Source organism: Hemiscyllium ocellatum, chromosome 6, assembly GCF_020745735.1.
Source record: "Hemiscyllium ocellatum isolate sHemOce1 chromosome 6, sHemOce1.pat.X.cur, whole genome shotgun sequence".
Lineage (NCBI taxonomy): Eukaryota > Metazoa > Chordata > Chondrichthyes > Orectolobiformes > Hemiscylliidae > Hemiscyllium > Hemiscyllium ocellatum.
The window spans coordinates 4,779,117-4,794,150 of record NC_083406.1 but is presented as its reverse complement, the minus strand read 5'-3'; the positions used below and the strand labels follow the sequence as shown (position 1 = coordinate 4,794,150).

Sequence of the window (15,034 nt, the reverse complement as noted above, 5' to 3'; positions counted from 1 at the left end):
CTTCAGGCCAAAGTGTGACCTGTAGAATGAAAGGGGAGTGGTCAGCTCTCCAGCTGAGCAGTTTAGTTCAGTCCAGAACTGGTTGGGAGTTCAACAGAGAGCTTTAGAGTCATAGAGTCCTAGAGATGTACAGCATGAAAACAGACTCTTCGGTCCAACCCGTCCATGCTGACCAGATATCCCAACCCAATCTAGTCCCACCTGCCAGCACCCGGCCCATATCCCTCCAAACCCTTCCTATTCATATACCCATCCACTCTTCCTACCTTCCTAACTTCAACCTGTAAGCATTTGTTCCATTTTTTAACTGTGTTTCTAGAGGAAACTGTTGTGTATGTTCGGACAGCATAATTAAGTCTCGTTTAGGTAGACTGAGTTCTGTAGGGGTTCTTTATTCTGTTCTTTGTATTTCATTGTGTAATCTTGTGAATACATTTTTATCTATTTTTAACCTGGTAGTCAACCTAGCTAGCTTAATCTGGGTAATTTTCACTGTACACTTACTGAAACAAATTGTTAAGTTATGGTCTGGGCTACCTGCTTAAGAATGTTTTAAGTGGTCTGGCCTAATCCATAACAGGAGAAAACAGTGAATAAATTGTCTTATAATCTTTACACATCCTGCTGCAAATTTCTATTTCAGTGCATTATTGTAATCTTCCTTTTATTGAAACCTTCCCGTTCTTTCTGTAACCTTGCACCTCCTGCTGTTCCTTTGCTGATTAGCGAGCAGGAGACCGCCACACTTTCTAGCTAAATATTTCCAAATGCATATCACAAACAACCAGCATAAATCAGTCCCAGATTTTTACTTGCCTTCCAGTGGCGTAGCATCTGGCCTTTGCTTAGCATCACCACTTGGCAAATTAAATAAGACTTTCAAAAAAAGCTACGCTGAACAAAAGTGCCCATCCTACACAGAAGCACAATTCCTGCTGCCATTAATGGTATTTTTATAAATTCAGACAGACAAATGAATGTTAAGACTTATGAAAAGAAAGAAATCCTATTTACGTAGCTTCTTTCATGACCTAAGGAGATCCCAAAGCAGTTTGCAGCCAGTGAAATAAATTTGAAATGTAGAAAGCACCAGCCCTATCAAATTCTAAAAACCAAGTAATCTGTTTTAGTTTCATTGGTTTATGAGAGAGAGAGAGAGAGAGTGGACAGGGGAAGGTGCCCCTATATTTCATGTAGTGCAGTTGGTTCTTGAATCATTTTAAAGCTCCATTCCAAAGGATACATCTGACAGTGCAGCACTGACTTAGCACTGCACCCTCTTGAGTTAGATCTAAATCGTAGCCAACAGAGTTTAGGCTGAGAAGACTGAGTGTGTGCAATAATTGGGTAAGAAAGTTTACATTTTTATTTTGAGGAAAGCTAACTTAGTTTGCAGTTGGCCTTAAACTGAAACAGACAGTTTAAATTCTGCCAGCCTTACATAGGTTTCTTTTTCCTGTGTTCCAGCGAAAGAACAGCTCAATTAAGAACCAGCTAACACTGTCTCATAAAGTTAGTAAGTTAGTATTTTGTGTTGAGCATAAAAAGCTAACCAACCTAGTGTACATTACACTGGTATACTAGAGTTAAGTGATTCAGGGAACGTGGGTCAGTGGAGAGAGGGAAAAGGTTGTTCTGTTGTTCTTCGTTTTGCTTAAACATTTTCAATCTCCAGGAATTGATTTTTAGTTTGCTACAGGAGAAGAAGCTGGTTAATTGATGAGTATCTGATTCATTCTTTTCCTAAGGTTCAGTATAATTTGGCAACTAGCAGTAAAATTAAGACAGCATCTAAAAACATAACTAGATGTAGTGTTGAATACAATAATTAAGTAACTCCTTAGAATACATTAAGGATGGCAAAACAGGTGATATGTCAGAGTTATGTAAGTTACTAAATACCAGATCTTCAGGAGTGAACGTGTGTGGCAACTGTTTGAAATTCAAGCAGCTTCAGCTCAGACTATGATCTGGAGGTTGAACTACAGCTAATTGTTCAGGCATTACCTCAATAGGTTACCTGGATTCTTTGCATACGGAGGCAGTCACATCTTTTTGCCCCGGTCTTTGATTGGGTTAATGTTCAGCTACCAGAAGAGTGTGACTGCAAGTGTGGCAGGTAAGGGGGCACAGACGGCAAGCGTGCCGGAACTTCAGCCTTTGCAGTAGTCCAACAGATTTAAGGTCTGTCAGCATGTGTTACTAAGAGTGAGGCTTGCAGAGGATGACCTGACCATAGCACCATGTAGACAAACACACTCGAAAGGAAGGTAAGAATACCACCAATATAGGCAGAACAAGGAAGGAGTTTCTGCATGGTCACTGTGTGAGGAGCTAGGTGCCAAGTTAAGAAATAAGTCCTCAAAGGGCATAATTTCTGCATTACTATCTGAGTCACATGCAGATTGGTATAATAAAAATCAGGTAAGAGACAGAAATGCTTGGCTCATAGTCTGGTGTGAAACAAAACGCGTTCCAGTCTGTGGGGCACTGGCACCAGTAATCGGCAATGAGGTACTGTCCTGATGGAACAGTCTGCATTTGGAAACAGTATTCTCGGTAACTGCAAAATGAAGCAAGTAGAGAGGATTCTAAATAAATAGTGAGGCAGAGATCAAATTTGGACAGATACGGTAAATCAAACAGTAGAGTTAAGGTTAATGAAAGAGATAAGAAATGATAAACAGATTGTGACAGGAAGGAATAGAGAATATGAATCTAAGAGTTAACCAAAAGATAAGACTACAACTTTAAAGAAAAAGGATGAAACTAAAGGTTCTGTATCTAAAATCATGTAAAATTTGAAAAAATAAGGTGAACTGAGAGTACACATAGAAATTAATAAGTACTATTGAGTAGCCATTACAGAGACATTGTTACAGGCTGACCTGGATTGGGATCCAAATCTTGAAGGGTGCAGGACATTGACGAATGGCATGCGTAAGGAAAGGTGGCTCTGTTGATGATGTAGTACAATAAAGGGAGAGCATCTAAATTCAGAAAAATAAATGTAAAATGGGTGAAAATGAGAAATTGTTTAGCAAAAAGTTAATTGTAGGATTGGTGTATGGGCCCCCTAAAAGTAACCACACAGTAGGATGGTTCATAAAATTAGAAATAATGTGAGCTTGTCAGAAAGGTATGGCAATAACCATGTGAGATTTTAATCTATGTATCAACTGGAGAAAGCAAATGGGCAAACTTAGCCTAGGTGAGTTGCTGAGAAAGAAAATGTCAGGATAGTTTAATGGGACTTCATGTTCTAGAGCTGACTAGAGAGTCGGCAGTACTAGAGCTGATGTTGAAATAGGATTAATTAATGATCTCACAGTGTGGGCGCCTCTAGGTAGCAATGGTTATAAATGATTGAATTCTGCAGTGAGATTGAGAGAGAGTGGAATGTGTCCAATACTTTTTTTTATTTAAATACGATAATTATACAAACATGAAAGCTGAGCTAGCTGAAGTGAATTGGTAAATTGGGTTAAAGGAGAGGTCATAGAGATGCAGTGGCAGACACTTAAGGGGATATTTCAGAATACACAGAAAAGGTATTTTCCACCAAATAAGAAAAATTCCATGGGGTAATCCCAAAAACCCCAGTAAATAGGAAATGATAAAGAATAACATCAAACCGAAAGAAAAATCATATAATTCTGAATGGACAGTGGCGGATGAGAAGATTGGATAGAATATAAAAATTGGTAAAGAAGGACTAAAATATAACTGAGGAAGGATAAATTAGAGCACCAGAGAAAGCTAGTAATAAATATAAAAACACTGAACAAGATGGTCAGTTAGTAAGTTTGCAGATGACACCAAAATCGAAGGTTACCTCAGAGTACAATGGGATCTTGATCAGATGGGCCAATGGGCTGAGGAGTGGTAGGTGGAGTTTCATTTAAATAAATGTGAAGTATTGCATTTTTGAAAAGCAAATCAGAGCAGGACTTATACTCTTAATGGTAAGGACCTAGGGAGTGTTGCTGAACAAAGATCTTGGAGTACAGGTTCATAGCTCCTTGAAAGTAGAGTCGCAGGCAGATAGGATAGTGAAGAAGGCGTTTGGTGTGCTTGCCTTTATTAATCAGAGCTTTGAGTACAGGAGTTGGGAGGCGATGTTGCGGCTGTACAGGATATTGGTTAGCCCAATTTTAGAATATTGCGTGCAATTCTGGTCTCGTTCCTATTTGAAGGATGTTGTGAAACTTGAAAGGTTCAGAAAATATTTACAAGGATATTGCCAGGGTTGGAGTGTTTTGAGCTATTGGGAGAGGCTGAATAAGCTGGGGCTGTTTTCCCTGGAATATTGGAGGCTGAGGGGTGACCTTATAAAATCATGAGGGGCATGGATAAGATAAATAGACAAGGTCTTTTCTCTGGGATGGAGGAGTCCAGAACTAGAGAGCACAGATTTAGGGTGAGAGGGGAAAGATATGAAAGGGACTTAAGGGGCAACTTTTTCACACAGAGGGCTATGTGATTCGGAAGGGTTTAGAGGGATATGGGCCAAATGCTAGCAAATGGGATAGATTAGGTTAGGATATCTGGTCGGCATGGGTGAGTTGGACTGAAGGATCTGTTTCTGTGCTGTGCATCTTTATGACTTAATTAAAGTGAAGAGCTAACAGTGAGGTGCTATGAAAGGTAGATAATTAATTTAGGAAAATAATGAAACAGAAGATTAACTGAACAGCATTTTGCATCGGTCTTCACTATAGAGGACACAATTCACATTCTAGAAGTCAGGAAATGGAAGTGAGGGAACTGGAGAAACACAGGAAAATCATAATCACCAGAGAAGTGGCACTGACTGAATTACTGGAACTGGAGACTGATAAGTGCTCAGACCTTGATGGACTGTATCCTAGTGTCTTAATAGAAGTGGTTAATGAGATAGATGACACATTTGTTTTAATTTTTCAGAACTCCTTCAATTCAATTTGGTCATATTACATTGGAAGATACTGAACGTACCTTTTTTCCCAAAATGGGAGGGAGTAAGAAATCAGAAAGCTACGCTATAGTTACCTTTACATCTGTCATAAAGAAAATACATGAAGCTTTCAATAAATAAGTTATAGCAGGACATTTGGATTAGTTCAAGGTAATCTGGAAGAGTCAACATGGTTTTGTGAAAGAGAAATCATTTTTCAGGTTGGTGAGATATAACGAGTTCTGTGCCATGTGGATAAGACCTCAACAGTTTACAATTTGTATAAATAACTTTGATGAAGGGAAGGAGGAAATGAATACCTATTTTCTGACAACACAAAGATAGTAGAAAAATAAGTTGCGAATAGAACATGGCAGGTTACAAAAAATGCAAATAAATTAAGGGAATGGGCACAGATGTGGAAATGAGTTATGATGTTGGAGACTGTGGAATTGTCCAGTTTGGTGTGAAGAATTACTGTCTAAGTGGAAAATGAGGTTCTTGCACTGGGATTCGCTAGGACATTACTGCAGGCCTCAGATGGAAATGTTCACTTGAGAGCAAGATGAAGTAAGAAAATGGGAAGCACCTAGAAGGCCATAGTCATTTTTACAGACAGAGCAGAGATGTTCCACAAAGCAGTCACCCAGTCTGCATTTGGTTTCACTAATGTTTGAAACTAATACCTACAATGGAGGAGTTGTTACATGAAGAAAGGTTGGACAAGCTAGGCTTAGTTCCACTAGAGGTTGGAAGACTAGTGGTGATTTGATTGAAACAAAAGTAACATTTCTGAGGGGTCATAACTAACATTCCCTCTAATTTCCCTGAGGTACATGCACAGTGGCAACTGGAAAACTGGAAGTGACTGTTTTGGCATGCCAATCTGGCAGGCACTAACCCACAGAGCACAGCATAGATGGAACATTGGTTTTGACAGGCTAAATGTAGAGAGGAGGCTTCTTCTGATGGGCAAACCTAGAACTGGGGTTACAGGTTAAAAATCTATGCTCACTCATTTAAAACAAGTTAAGCAAAATTCCTTCTATTAGAGTCTTATAAGTCTTTGAAAAGTTTGCCCTGAAAAGGTGGTGGAAGCAGGGTTTTTGAATATTTTTCAGGCAAAGATAGATCAAGATAAGAACTTAAACGGTTATCGGGGGAAGACAGAAATGTGGATTTGATGTTACAGTCAAATCAGCCATGATTTTATTGACTGGAGAAGCAGGCTCGACAGTCAGACTGGTCTCCTCCTGTTCCAGGTTCAGGTGTTTGTATGAGAGCGTATAATGTTGAGTCATAAATTTGTTCACAGTTGATGCATACTTTGGTCCTTTGAGATGTTCCTGATGATCCACCTCTTGGAGCAATGATGACATGATGGGACACAGTAGGAGGCACATTGGTGGATGGAGGGGATCATTTAGCAAGATCTCCAATGCCCATTTCAGCCCACTCAGGGCCAGAAATATGATGGCATCTATCTCTATGTTTGAGCTGCCAACAGAGCCACCAACTCTTCTTGGTGATTCTTAACAGTCCTGAAGACTAGAGTTCCCCAATTCATTTCACAACACAGTAGGCAATGTCAAAGTTTCCACTAAGTGAAGGAAAAAATGCACTTTGCCAAAGAGAGTGGCGATAGGACATCTTGTAATATTTATGAGAATGTTACACTTAGCAACCAGAGAAAGATTTCTCCTTTGGATATTTAATATAAAATAAAATGCAAGATCTGCTCTTTTCATCTGCTTCCTTGTTTTGAACCTTACAGTAACTAAAATTCAAAAAATCTTCAGTTGGCTGTGAAACACTTCACAATTTCCCAGTGTGAGGTCAATAGAGAATAGGTGCAGGAGTAGGCCATTCTGCCCTTCGAGCCTGCACCACCATTCATGGCTGATCATCCTCAATCAGGGTCCTGTTCCTGCCTTATCTCCATAACCCTTGATTCCACTGTCCTTGAGAGCTCGATCCAACTCTTCCTTAAACGAATCCAGAGACTGGACCTCCACTGCCTTCTGGGGCACTGCATTCCACACAGCCACCACTCTCTGGGTGAAGAAGTTTCTCCTCATCTCTGTCCTAAATGGCCTACCCCTTATTTTTAAGCAGTGTCCTCTGGTTCGGGACTCACCCATCTACGGAAACATGTATCCTGCCTCCAGAGTGTCCAATCCTTTAATAAGGTCAGGTGTTATAGAAATGAAAACAAATTCTTATGAAAATTGAGTTTCATAAGAACATCAAAGTGAAATGAATCATTTTCCCCTGACAGTTTTGAGGGTATGATTCTTAAAGTTTCAACCTTAATGAGAAGGGTGCTTGCCTACGGTTTAAGTAGGGAGATTCTGTCACTAGTATCTCTAATCCTAAGCTATTGGTAAGTTTCAGACCATTTTGAACAAATTCCACCTCAGCTGGTGGAATTTGAATTTTGTGAATAAATATGAAGTATAAAATATTAATGGTAACTCTGTAAAAACACATCCAGTTCACAAGTGTCCCTCACTGAAGAAAATCTGCTGCCCTTACCTATTCTGACCTATATATGATTCCAGATCAACAGCAATGTGATTGACTCACAACTGCCCTCTGAAATGATATGGTAAGGCGTTCATTACAAAGACTGATTAGGGATAGTCAACATGGCTTTGTGCATGGGAAATCATGTCTCACAAACTTGATTGAGTTTTTTGAAGAAGTAACAAAGGGGATTGATGAGGGCAGAGCAGTACATGTGAACTATATGGACTTCAGTAAGGCGTTCGACAAGGTTCTGTATGAGAGACTGGTTAGCAAGACTGGTTAGATCTCAAGGGATACAGGGGGAACTAGCCATTTGGATACAGAACTGGCTCAAAGGTAGAAGACAGGGTGGTGGTGGAGGGTTGTTTTTCAGACTAGAGGCCTGTGACCAATGGAGTGCCACAAGGATCGGTGCTGAGTCCACTACTTTTCATCATTAATATAAATGATTTGGATGTGAGCATAAGAGGTATAGTTAGTACATTTGCAGATGACCCAAAAATTGGAGATGTAGTGGACAGTGAAGAAGGTTACCTCGGATTACAACAGGATCTTGATCAGATGGGCTAATGAGCTCAGAAGTGGCAGATGGAGTTTATTTTGGATAAATGTGAGGTGCTGCATTTTGGGAAAGCAAATCTTAGCAGTACTTATAGACGTAATGGTAAGGTCCTAGGGAATGTTGCTAAACAAAGAGACCTTGGAATGCAGGTTCATAGCTCCTTGAAAGTAGAGTTGCAGGTAGATAGGATAGTGAAGATGGTGTTTGATATGCTTTCCTGTATTGGTCAGAGTATTGAGTATAGGAGTTGGGAGATCATGTTGCGGCTGTACAGGACATTGGTTAGGCCACTGTTGGAATATTGCGTGCCAGTTCTGGTCTCCTTCCTATCGGAAAGATGTTGTGAAACTTGCAAGGATTCAGAAAAGATTTACAAGGATGTTGCCAGGATTGGAGAATTTGAACTATGGCAAGAAGTTGAACAGGCTAGGGCTGTTTTCCTTGGAGGGTCGGAGGCTATGGGGTGACTTTATAGTGGTTTATAAAATTATGAAGGGCATGGATAGGATAAATAACAAAGTCTTTTCCCTGGGATGGGGCAGTCCAAAGGTAGAGGGCTTAGGTTTAGGGTGAGAGGGGAAAGATGTAAAAGAGACCTAAGGGGCAACTTTTTCACACAGAGGGTGGTGCATGTATGGAATGAGCTGCCAGAGGAAATGGTGGAGGCTAGAACAATTGCAACATTTAAAAGGCATCTGGATGGGTATATGCTTAGGAAGGGTTTGGAGGAATATGGGCCGGATGTTGGCAGGTGGGACTAGATTGGGTTGGGATATCTGGTCGGCATGGATGAGTCGGACCGAAGGGTCTGTCTGTGCTGTACATCTCAATGACTATATCTCTGCATTTAGCAATTGGCAATAAATGTTGGCCATCCCATTTTAAAAAATCAAGTGAAAAAATAGCTTTTGGGTTCAATTCTCATTGCAGACTTTGAGCCCAAAATTAAGGCTGACTCTTTAGTGCAAGTCCTGGAGGTGCACTGAGTGAAAGATGCTGTCTTTTGGTTGCTGAGGCCCCATCTCTCATTTTAGGTGAATTTGAAAGACCCCATGACAGTATTCTAGAGAAAAGTGGGTGTGTTCTCCTGGCCTATGTGTATTCTTCAATCAGAATCATATAAAATTTAGTTTCCCTGGTGGCCTAATGGTTAGGATTCAGCGCTTCCGCCACCGCGGCCTGGGTTCGATTCCTGGTCAGGGAACGGGTACTTTCTAAAACTATATCCGTTAATGTATTATTGCATTCAAAATATTAAGAGAAAGCAAGCATTTGTGGCTGGCACAGAGGCTCAGTAGTTAGCACTGCTGCCTCGCAGTGCCAGGGACCCGGGTTCAATTCCAGCCTCGGGCGACTGACTGTGTGGAGTTTGCACATTCTCCGTGTGTCTGCGTGGGTTTCCTCTGGGTGCTCCGATTTCCTCCCACAATCCAAAGATGTGCGGGTAAGGTGAATTGACCATGCTAAATTGCCCATTGTGATAGGGGCATTAGTAGAGAGTAGGTGAATACGTCCGGGTGGGTTACTCTTCAGAGGGCCAGTGTGGACTTGTTGGGCTGAAGGGCCTGTTTCCACACTGTAGGGAATCTAATCTAAAATATTAATTGGTCTTTGCCACATAGCTGTATGTGGTTTTCCATCTACTAATTAGCTGCTGTGTCTCCTACACTACAACATATGTATCTCCTCAGACATCTGGTGGATGTGAAAAATACTTCTTTTAATTCTCTGAAAAGCTTCTTGCCTGTTCTTTTAGAAGTTGGAAAAAATACTTTAAACTGTATTTTTATAATAATGATGATAAAATCCAGCTATTATTATTCAGCCAAGCAAAGTGTAGGGAAGATTTTAAGTAACGGCTTCTTCAAAATAAGATTGCAACCAAAATATTCTCTTTCCTTATGAGTAAGTGAAATGAAAATATGGTCATGGAGCTGAACCAAGTGGGTTATGGCGAGAAATGTGACAGAATCACACAAGAAACTGGTATGGTCTGACTTGACATCGGGAACAACTCGCTGCATCTTTTAACTAAACCCTGGGCAGTGAGGCAAGATTCTCATTAGGCAATAACGTGTTGCTCATTAAGGAAGATTGCTACTTGTTTACCACCTTGTTAACTGCACATCTCACCTCACTTCATCAATACACTTGCCATGAGCAAACTAAACACCCAGAACTTCCAACATGGGAGTTAAAATGGGTAACTGGTGACTTCAGCTCCTAACTTACTTCAAGGGCCCTCCATCTTGGACACGAGGCATGTTCAGGGTACATGCAGCTAATGCACTGACAGGACAACTCTGCTCTTCAGTGGTGCACCTCAGACAGCACTAACAGCTATCAATGTCATGCTGAAGCAAAGACACTTTGTACTAAGCCGCCAACATCCAGCTTGTGGTCTGAATCAGGTTCCAACTCCGAGCTATTTGCTTGCTCTCCTAATGCTCACTCACTTTGAGTCTATCGGGATGCTCACAGTATCCCTGCCTTGTATTGCCTTACCTTGCATCTTGGTAGCTCACGCTTTAACCAGGGATACATGGCTCCCATTGCTGTTGCTTTGTGATTTAACACAGACACAAAGCCAGGAAACTAGTCATGGTTGTCAACCATCATCTAAAGGGAGGTAGCTTTTGGTCAGTGAGTGAAAGGCCGCCTCTGCTACCAGTTCAGGGGCATGAGCTCAGTCATCACTAACTGCTCATGGATCAGAGTCAGGATCCTCTCTTCATAGTGAGCAGTCAACGTCATTCCTGAACTGGGAGAGACAGAGTATTATGGGCGATGATGTTGGTGGCACACTGTTAGTTTTCAGTGCAGATGGATAGAGGTCCCAACTAAGTGACTGGGCAGAGCACAGTAAGCATGAAGGGATAGTAGCGTCTGGGGCAGAATGGGTTGGGGTGCTGGAGCAGAAATGAGCAAGAAAGGAAAGGTGTTGCAGTGTTAGAGCGTGAGCTTTGCTGGGAGGTGGAGTGAGGGTAATAGAGTGACGGTGAGGTATCAGAGGGTAAAGGCACTTACACTGGGGGAGAAAAGAGAGTAAATGTTAGAAGTAAATGTGAGGTCTACCAAGGTGGCAGAGTAAAAGTTAATGAAAACAAAAACAACTGCGGATCTTGTGAATCAGAAACAAAAACAAAAATTGCTGGAAAAGCTCATCAGGTATGGCAGCATCTGTGAAAAGAAATTTGAGTTGACATTTCGAGTCTGGTAACCCTTCTGCAGATAGTCAATGAGGTGAGTTTGATGAGATGCAACCTGAAAACTCTCTCGGCCTCTTAGAGAGACGTCCTCATAAAACTCAACGAAACTAACATTTCGCCAAAAATTATTATAATCAGCATGTGGTCTCCAGTGAATTTCAAAACTTGCTTTGTTTCAGTATTTTTAATTATAGAAAGAATGTTATAAAGTGACGTTATTCTAGGAGTTATTTTCACATTTTTACACATTTGAGGATAATTTTGATGCATTTACATAGTTGTATTCATAGCGTGTCATTTAAATTGACCTTTTACTCAGCCAAGATTCATGTTGCAAATGAGATATATGTTGATTGTAGAGACTACCTGAAATTATTAAGGAAAACATCATCTCCTGTTAATTGAAATCATTTATGTCTGAATTATTTTGGCTTTTAGAATCTGACTGCTTGGGGTGACACTTGTCCCCCGTGCTGACACGTTCTGATTTTGGCAATCTAGAATAACTGATTAAATCGCTTTAATACTAACTAAAATGATTTGCTTTCTTAGGGATAATAGATTTTGTTTGTTTTTCTTACAGAGAAGGAGGACTGCGTCAACTGTACAGATGAATGTCGTGTCTTGGGTCATTCCGATAAATGTTGGATGCCTCAGTTCCCTGTCTCCAACCAAGCTGAATGTTCAGATTATCGCCGGAATCTGTTTGTGCCAGCAGTGGAGACCACAGTTGAATCTGAAACTCCAGAAAGCACAGCTCCTGCTGGGAAAAAAACTTTCTGTACTTTTGGGAAGGACAAACGAGAGCACACCATTCTTGTTGCAAACGTTAAACCTTATTTAAAAGCTAAGCGCGCTCTAAGTCCTCTCTTGCAAGAGGTCTCATCGGCTGCAAGCAGTCCAGACAAGACTTCAGTTGCAGGCAGTAACAGCTCAAGTAAACGACCTATGGGTGCATTTGAAGTGAAGCAGAAAGTGGCCGACACATCAACAGATTCAACCGCCCAATATTTACCATCTGATACCCACTACCCATCACCTGACAAACAGCGCGATAGCCACTTCATTACACCCGAAGCGGTGGCAACTGTCTTTGCAGATGTGCACTCCAGAGCCGGCCGGGAGTTCAATGAAGTGGACACTGTCTTGGACCAGTATGAACCCACAAGCCGGGACCTCGCTCGAGAAGGCGTAGACGCCGAACAAGTGGTTCGAGAAATTGACAAGCTTTTACAAGATTGTCGAGGGAGTGACCCTTCAACTGTGAGAAAGTGAACACTATTATTTGTGACAGTTGCCTACCTTTCTTCTAAAGGAAGAATCGCTCAAAAGTTTCGAGACAGCATTTTTTTTTTCAGGTGATGAAGCACCAATGGCAGAATACAAGGAAAGGTGATTCTGGTTAATGTCTGTGAGTTAGAATTCAAAGTGTCCATTTGTGCACGTTTTTTTTGTGTCTAAGGAAACAGAACATGCTGGTATTTTCACCAGATTAGTTGTGAAAAGTTGCTATGTTTCATTTGCTGAATTGACAATCTTAAAATATGCCCTCCCTGAGATAATGAAATGAAAAGTGTAGGTGCTGTCAAGCTGACCAGTGAATACAGCTCTGCATATTAAAAAAAATGTTTAACAAAGAACAATGCAGGGCAAAATTGATAAGAAATAAGATATCAGCTTTCTGGTAAACATTGCAAATCTTTAATTCCAAGTGTACAGTTATTGTCAGCTGATGTAGGTGTCCTTATGAATTAGGTTTATCTGCAGTAAACATTGCCTCATTGATTGTCGTCCCATAGAATATTTCATTCTGGATCATATTGCAATGATGTACATCTTGATATTTTGTACAAACCCACTTGAAAATATTTCTCCAAAATGGGTTCTACAAACACAACATTTGCCCCATGTTCTCAAACCTAATACAAAACTACAAAATGGTTCTTCTGGTTATTCTCTAAGCTGTCCTACCAAAGAGTGACATTTTAGTGTCCAGTTGTTTAAATTCCTCCTCTCCATTTTAGTCATCAAAATGTTGTCACCATATTATTGTTCAATAGTAAAATATATTGTGTCCCAGATAAAGAAGTACTGTTCCATATTTGTAGATGGACACTAAAATGACTCGTTAAGGGGAATACCTATTACGTACTAGCAAAGCAAAACATATTGATGTGCAAATGTAAGAATCATGGAGTGTTTACACTGAATCTAGCTTTTTAATTGATTTATTGCAATATCAGTGCATATGAGCCAAACTTGTTAATTGTACTAAGAGCTATATTGTGTATTTTATTAAATTAATATATAGTTGTGTTGCAAAATATTTGGGCTTATATTGTATTTGGCAAATGTTGCCTTAGTAGCTGTCGAACTCTATGAGTTTAATTTCACAATTTTCCCCTTTTTCCCTTTGGAATGTGGGAAGCAGTGTACACAAGCAGATTCTGTTTAACAAGCCAGTAGTGTATGCTTCAAAGTAACCCTTCAAGTATATCAACCATTTCAAAGTTTGGTGACTGAATTACAATTGTGTACTTGTCAGTAATATCTTGGAGTTGTCTCCATATTTTGAAATGATTCTATATTGTAGAATTTTTTTTTGTGTGCGCTGCAGTTTATGTAGAATTGACCAATGTCAGGTTAACTCAACTTGATAGCTAAAGAGGAAAAGCACCTAGGTTTTGTAATTGCTTACACAGAGCTGGAAATTAAGAAAAGTAACTTGGGCTGAAAACTCATTGGTGATGCTATTTAGTCACTTTGCTATCTCTTTGTTACTGAGTAACATAACTGTCCAGTTTCTGCAAAGTGTTTTTCATTAAGTCCACATCAACATAATAAAAACATAACCTCAACATTTTAATTAACAACAAAACAAAAGAAGTAATGCTGAATAGCAATGAGGTATTTGCACAGCCTCATTAAGCTATACTTTCAGGATATTTGTTTTCTCATTTGAGTAGAAGTCATCGAGGTCAACAGCTAGTGCTGATAGCCAACATAATATACACCCACTCATTATTGTCTAATTACATTATTTTGGCATCAAGCAACATTAATCAGAGCAGTATTCAGGAGGGATTTTTGCTATCAAGGTTTGTTGACTTGAAGTGTAATTGAATGAGTCCTGATTGAGGTCCTGACTTTCCCATCCCCCTTGGTCCTTCAGCCGATGTTCTACATTTATCAGTCCCTGCCATCCCATAGGGCTCAGAGCTACACTGGGCAACTGGTGAGAACAGCATATGTTGTATGGAATAACTCAACTGCAATTGTTAAATGGCTGTGTTTTAATGTGATCTATCTGGAAAAATGAGGACAAAAAAATTAAAGAGATTACTAACATCATCGATAAATGCTTTTGCATTCATTAAACCCATGGATGCCTCTACCAAAGGACACCTCTCTGTGATTACATGTGTGTGGTTCCAATGAGTAATACAAGGTACTTAACTGTCAAAAACAGGTATCTGGTTGCCAACAAATTGAATTCCTTGTTTCGTAGATTTGACAAAATTGTATTCTTCTTGCAAGTGTCTCAGGTGAAGAAAGCTGCTGGCATTGTGATTAAATGTCATAATGGCATCACTGTCTTTGCTGTAAACTAACAGTTTAAAAAGCCTACTTAAAAAATTAAATTTTACACTTTCTGAGCCCATTAATGTATATTGATGACAACTAGATGTTACATTGTTTGATCTAAATTGGTGAATAAACCCACATCTCACAAGAAATGAGATTATAACTGATTACATTACAGAACACGAGGATCAACCGTATGCATTTGCTGATTCA

The 15,034-nt window shown here is 40.1% G+C and overlaps 1 protein-coding gene across 1 annotated transcript in view; it reads left to right on the top strand.

Moving 5' to 3' along the window:
• Nucleotides 1-14,595, top strand: part of LOC132816350 (protocadherin-17-like) — a 126,100-nt gene extending 111,505 nt beyond the window's left edge. Inside the window, exon 4 of the mRNA XM_060825803.1 lies at nucleotides 11,820-14,595. Within this exon, the coding sequence (XP_060681786.1) occupies nucleotides 11,820-12,511 (692 nt within the window). The 3' untranslated portion in view covers nucleotides 12,512-14,595. The remainder of the gene's footprint in view (nucleotides 1-11,819) is intronic.
• The last annotated feature ends 439 nt before the right edge of the window (nucleotides 14,596-15,034 follow it).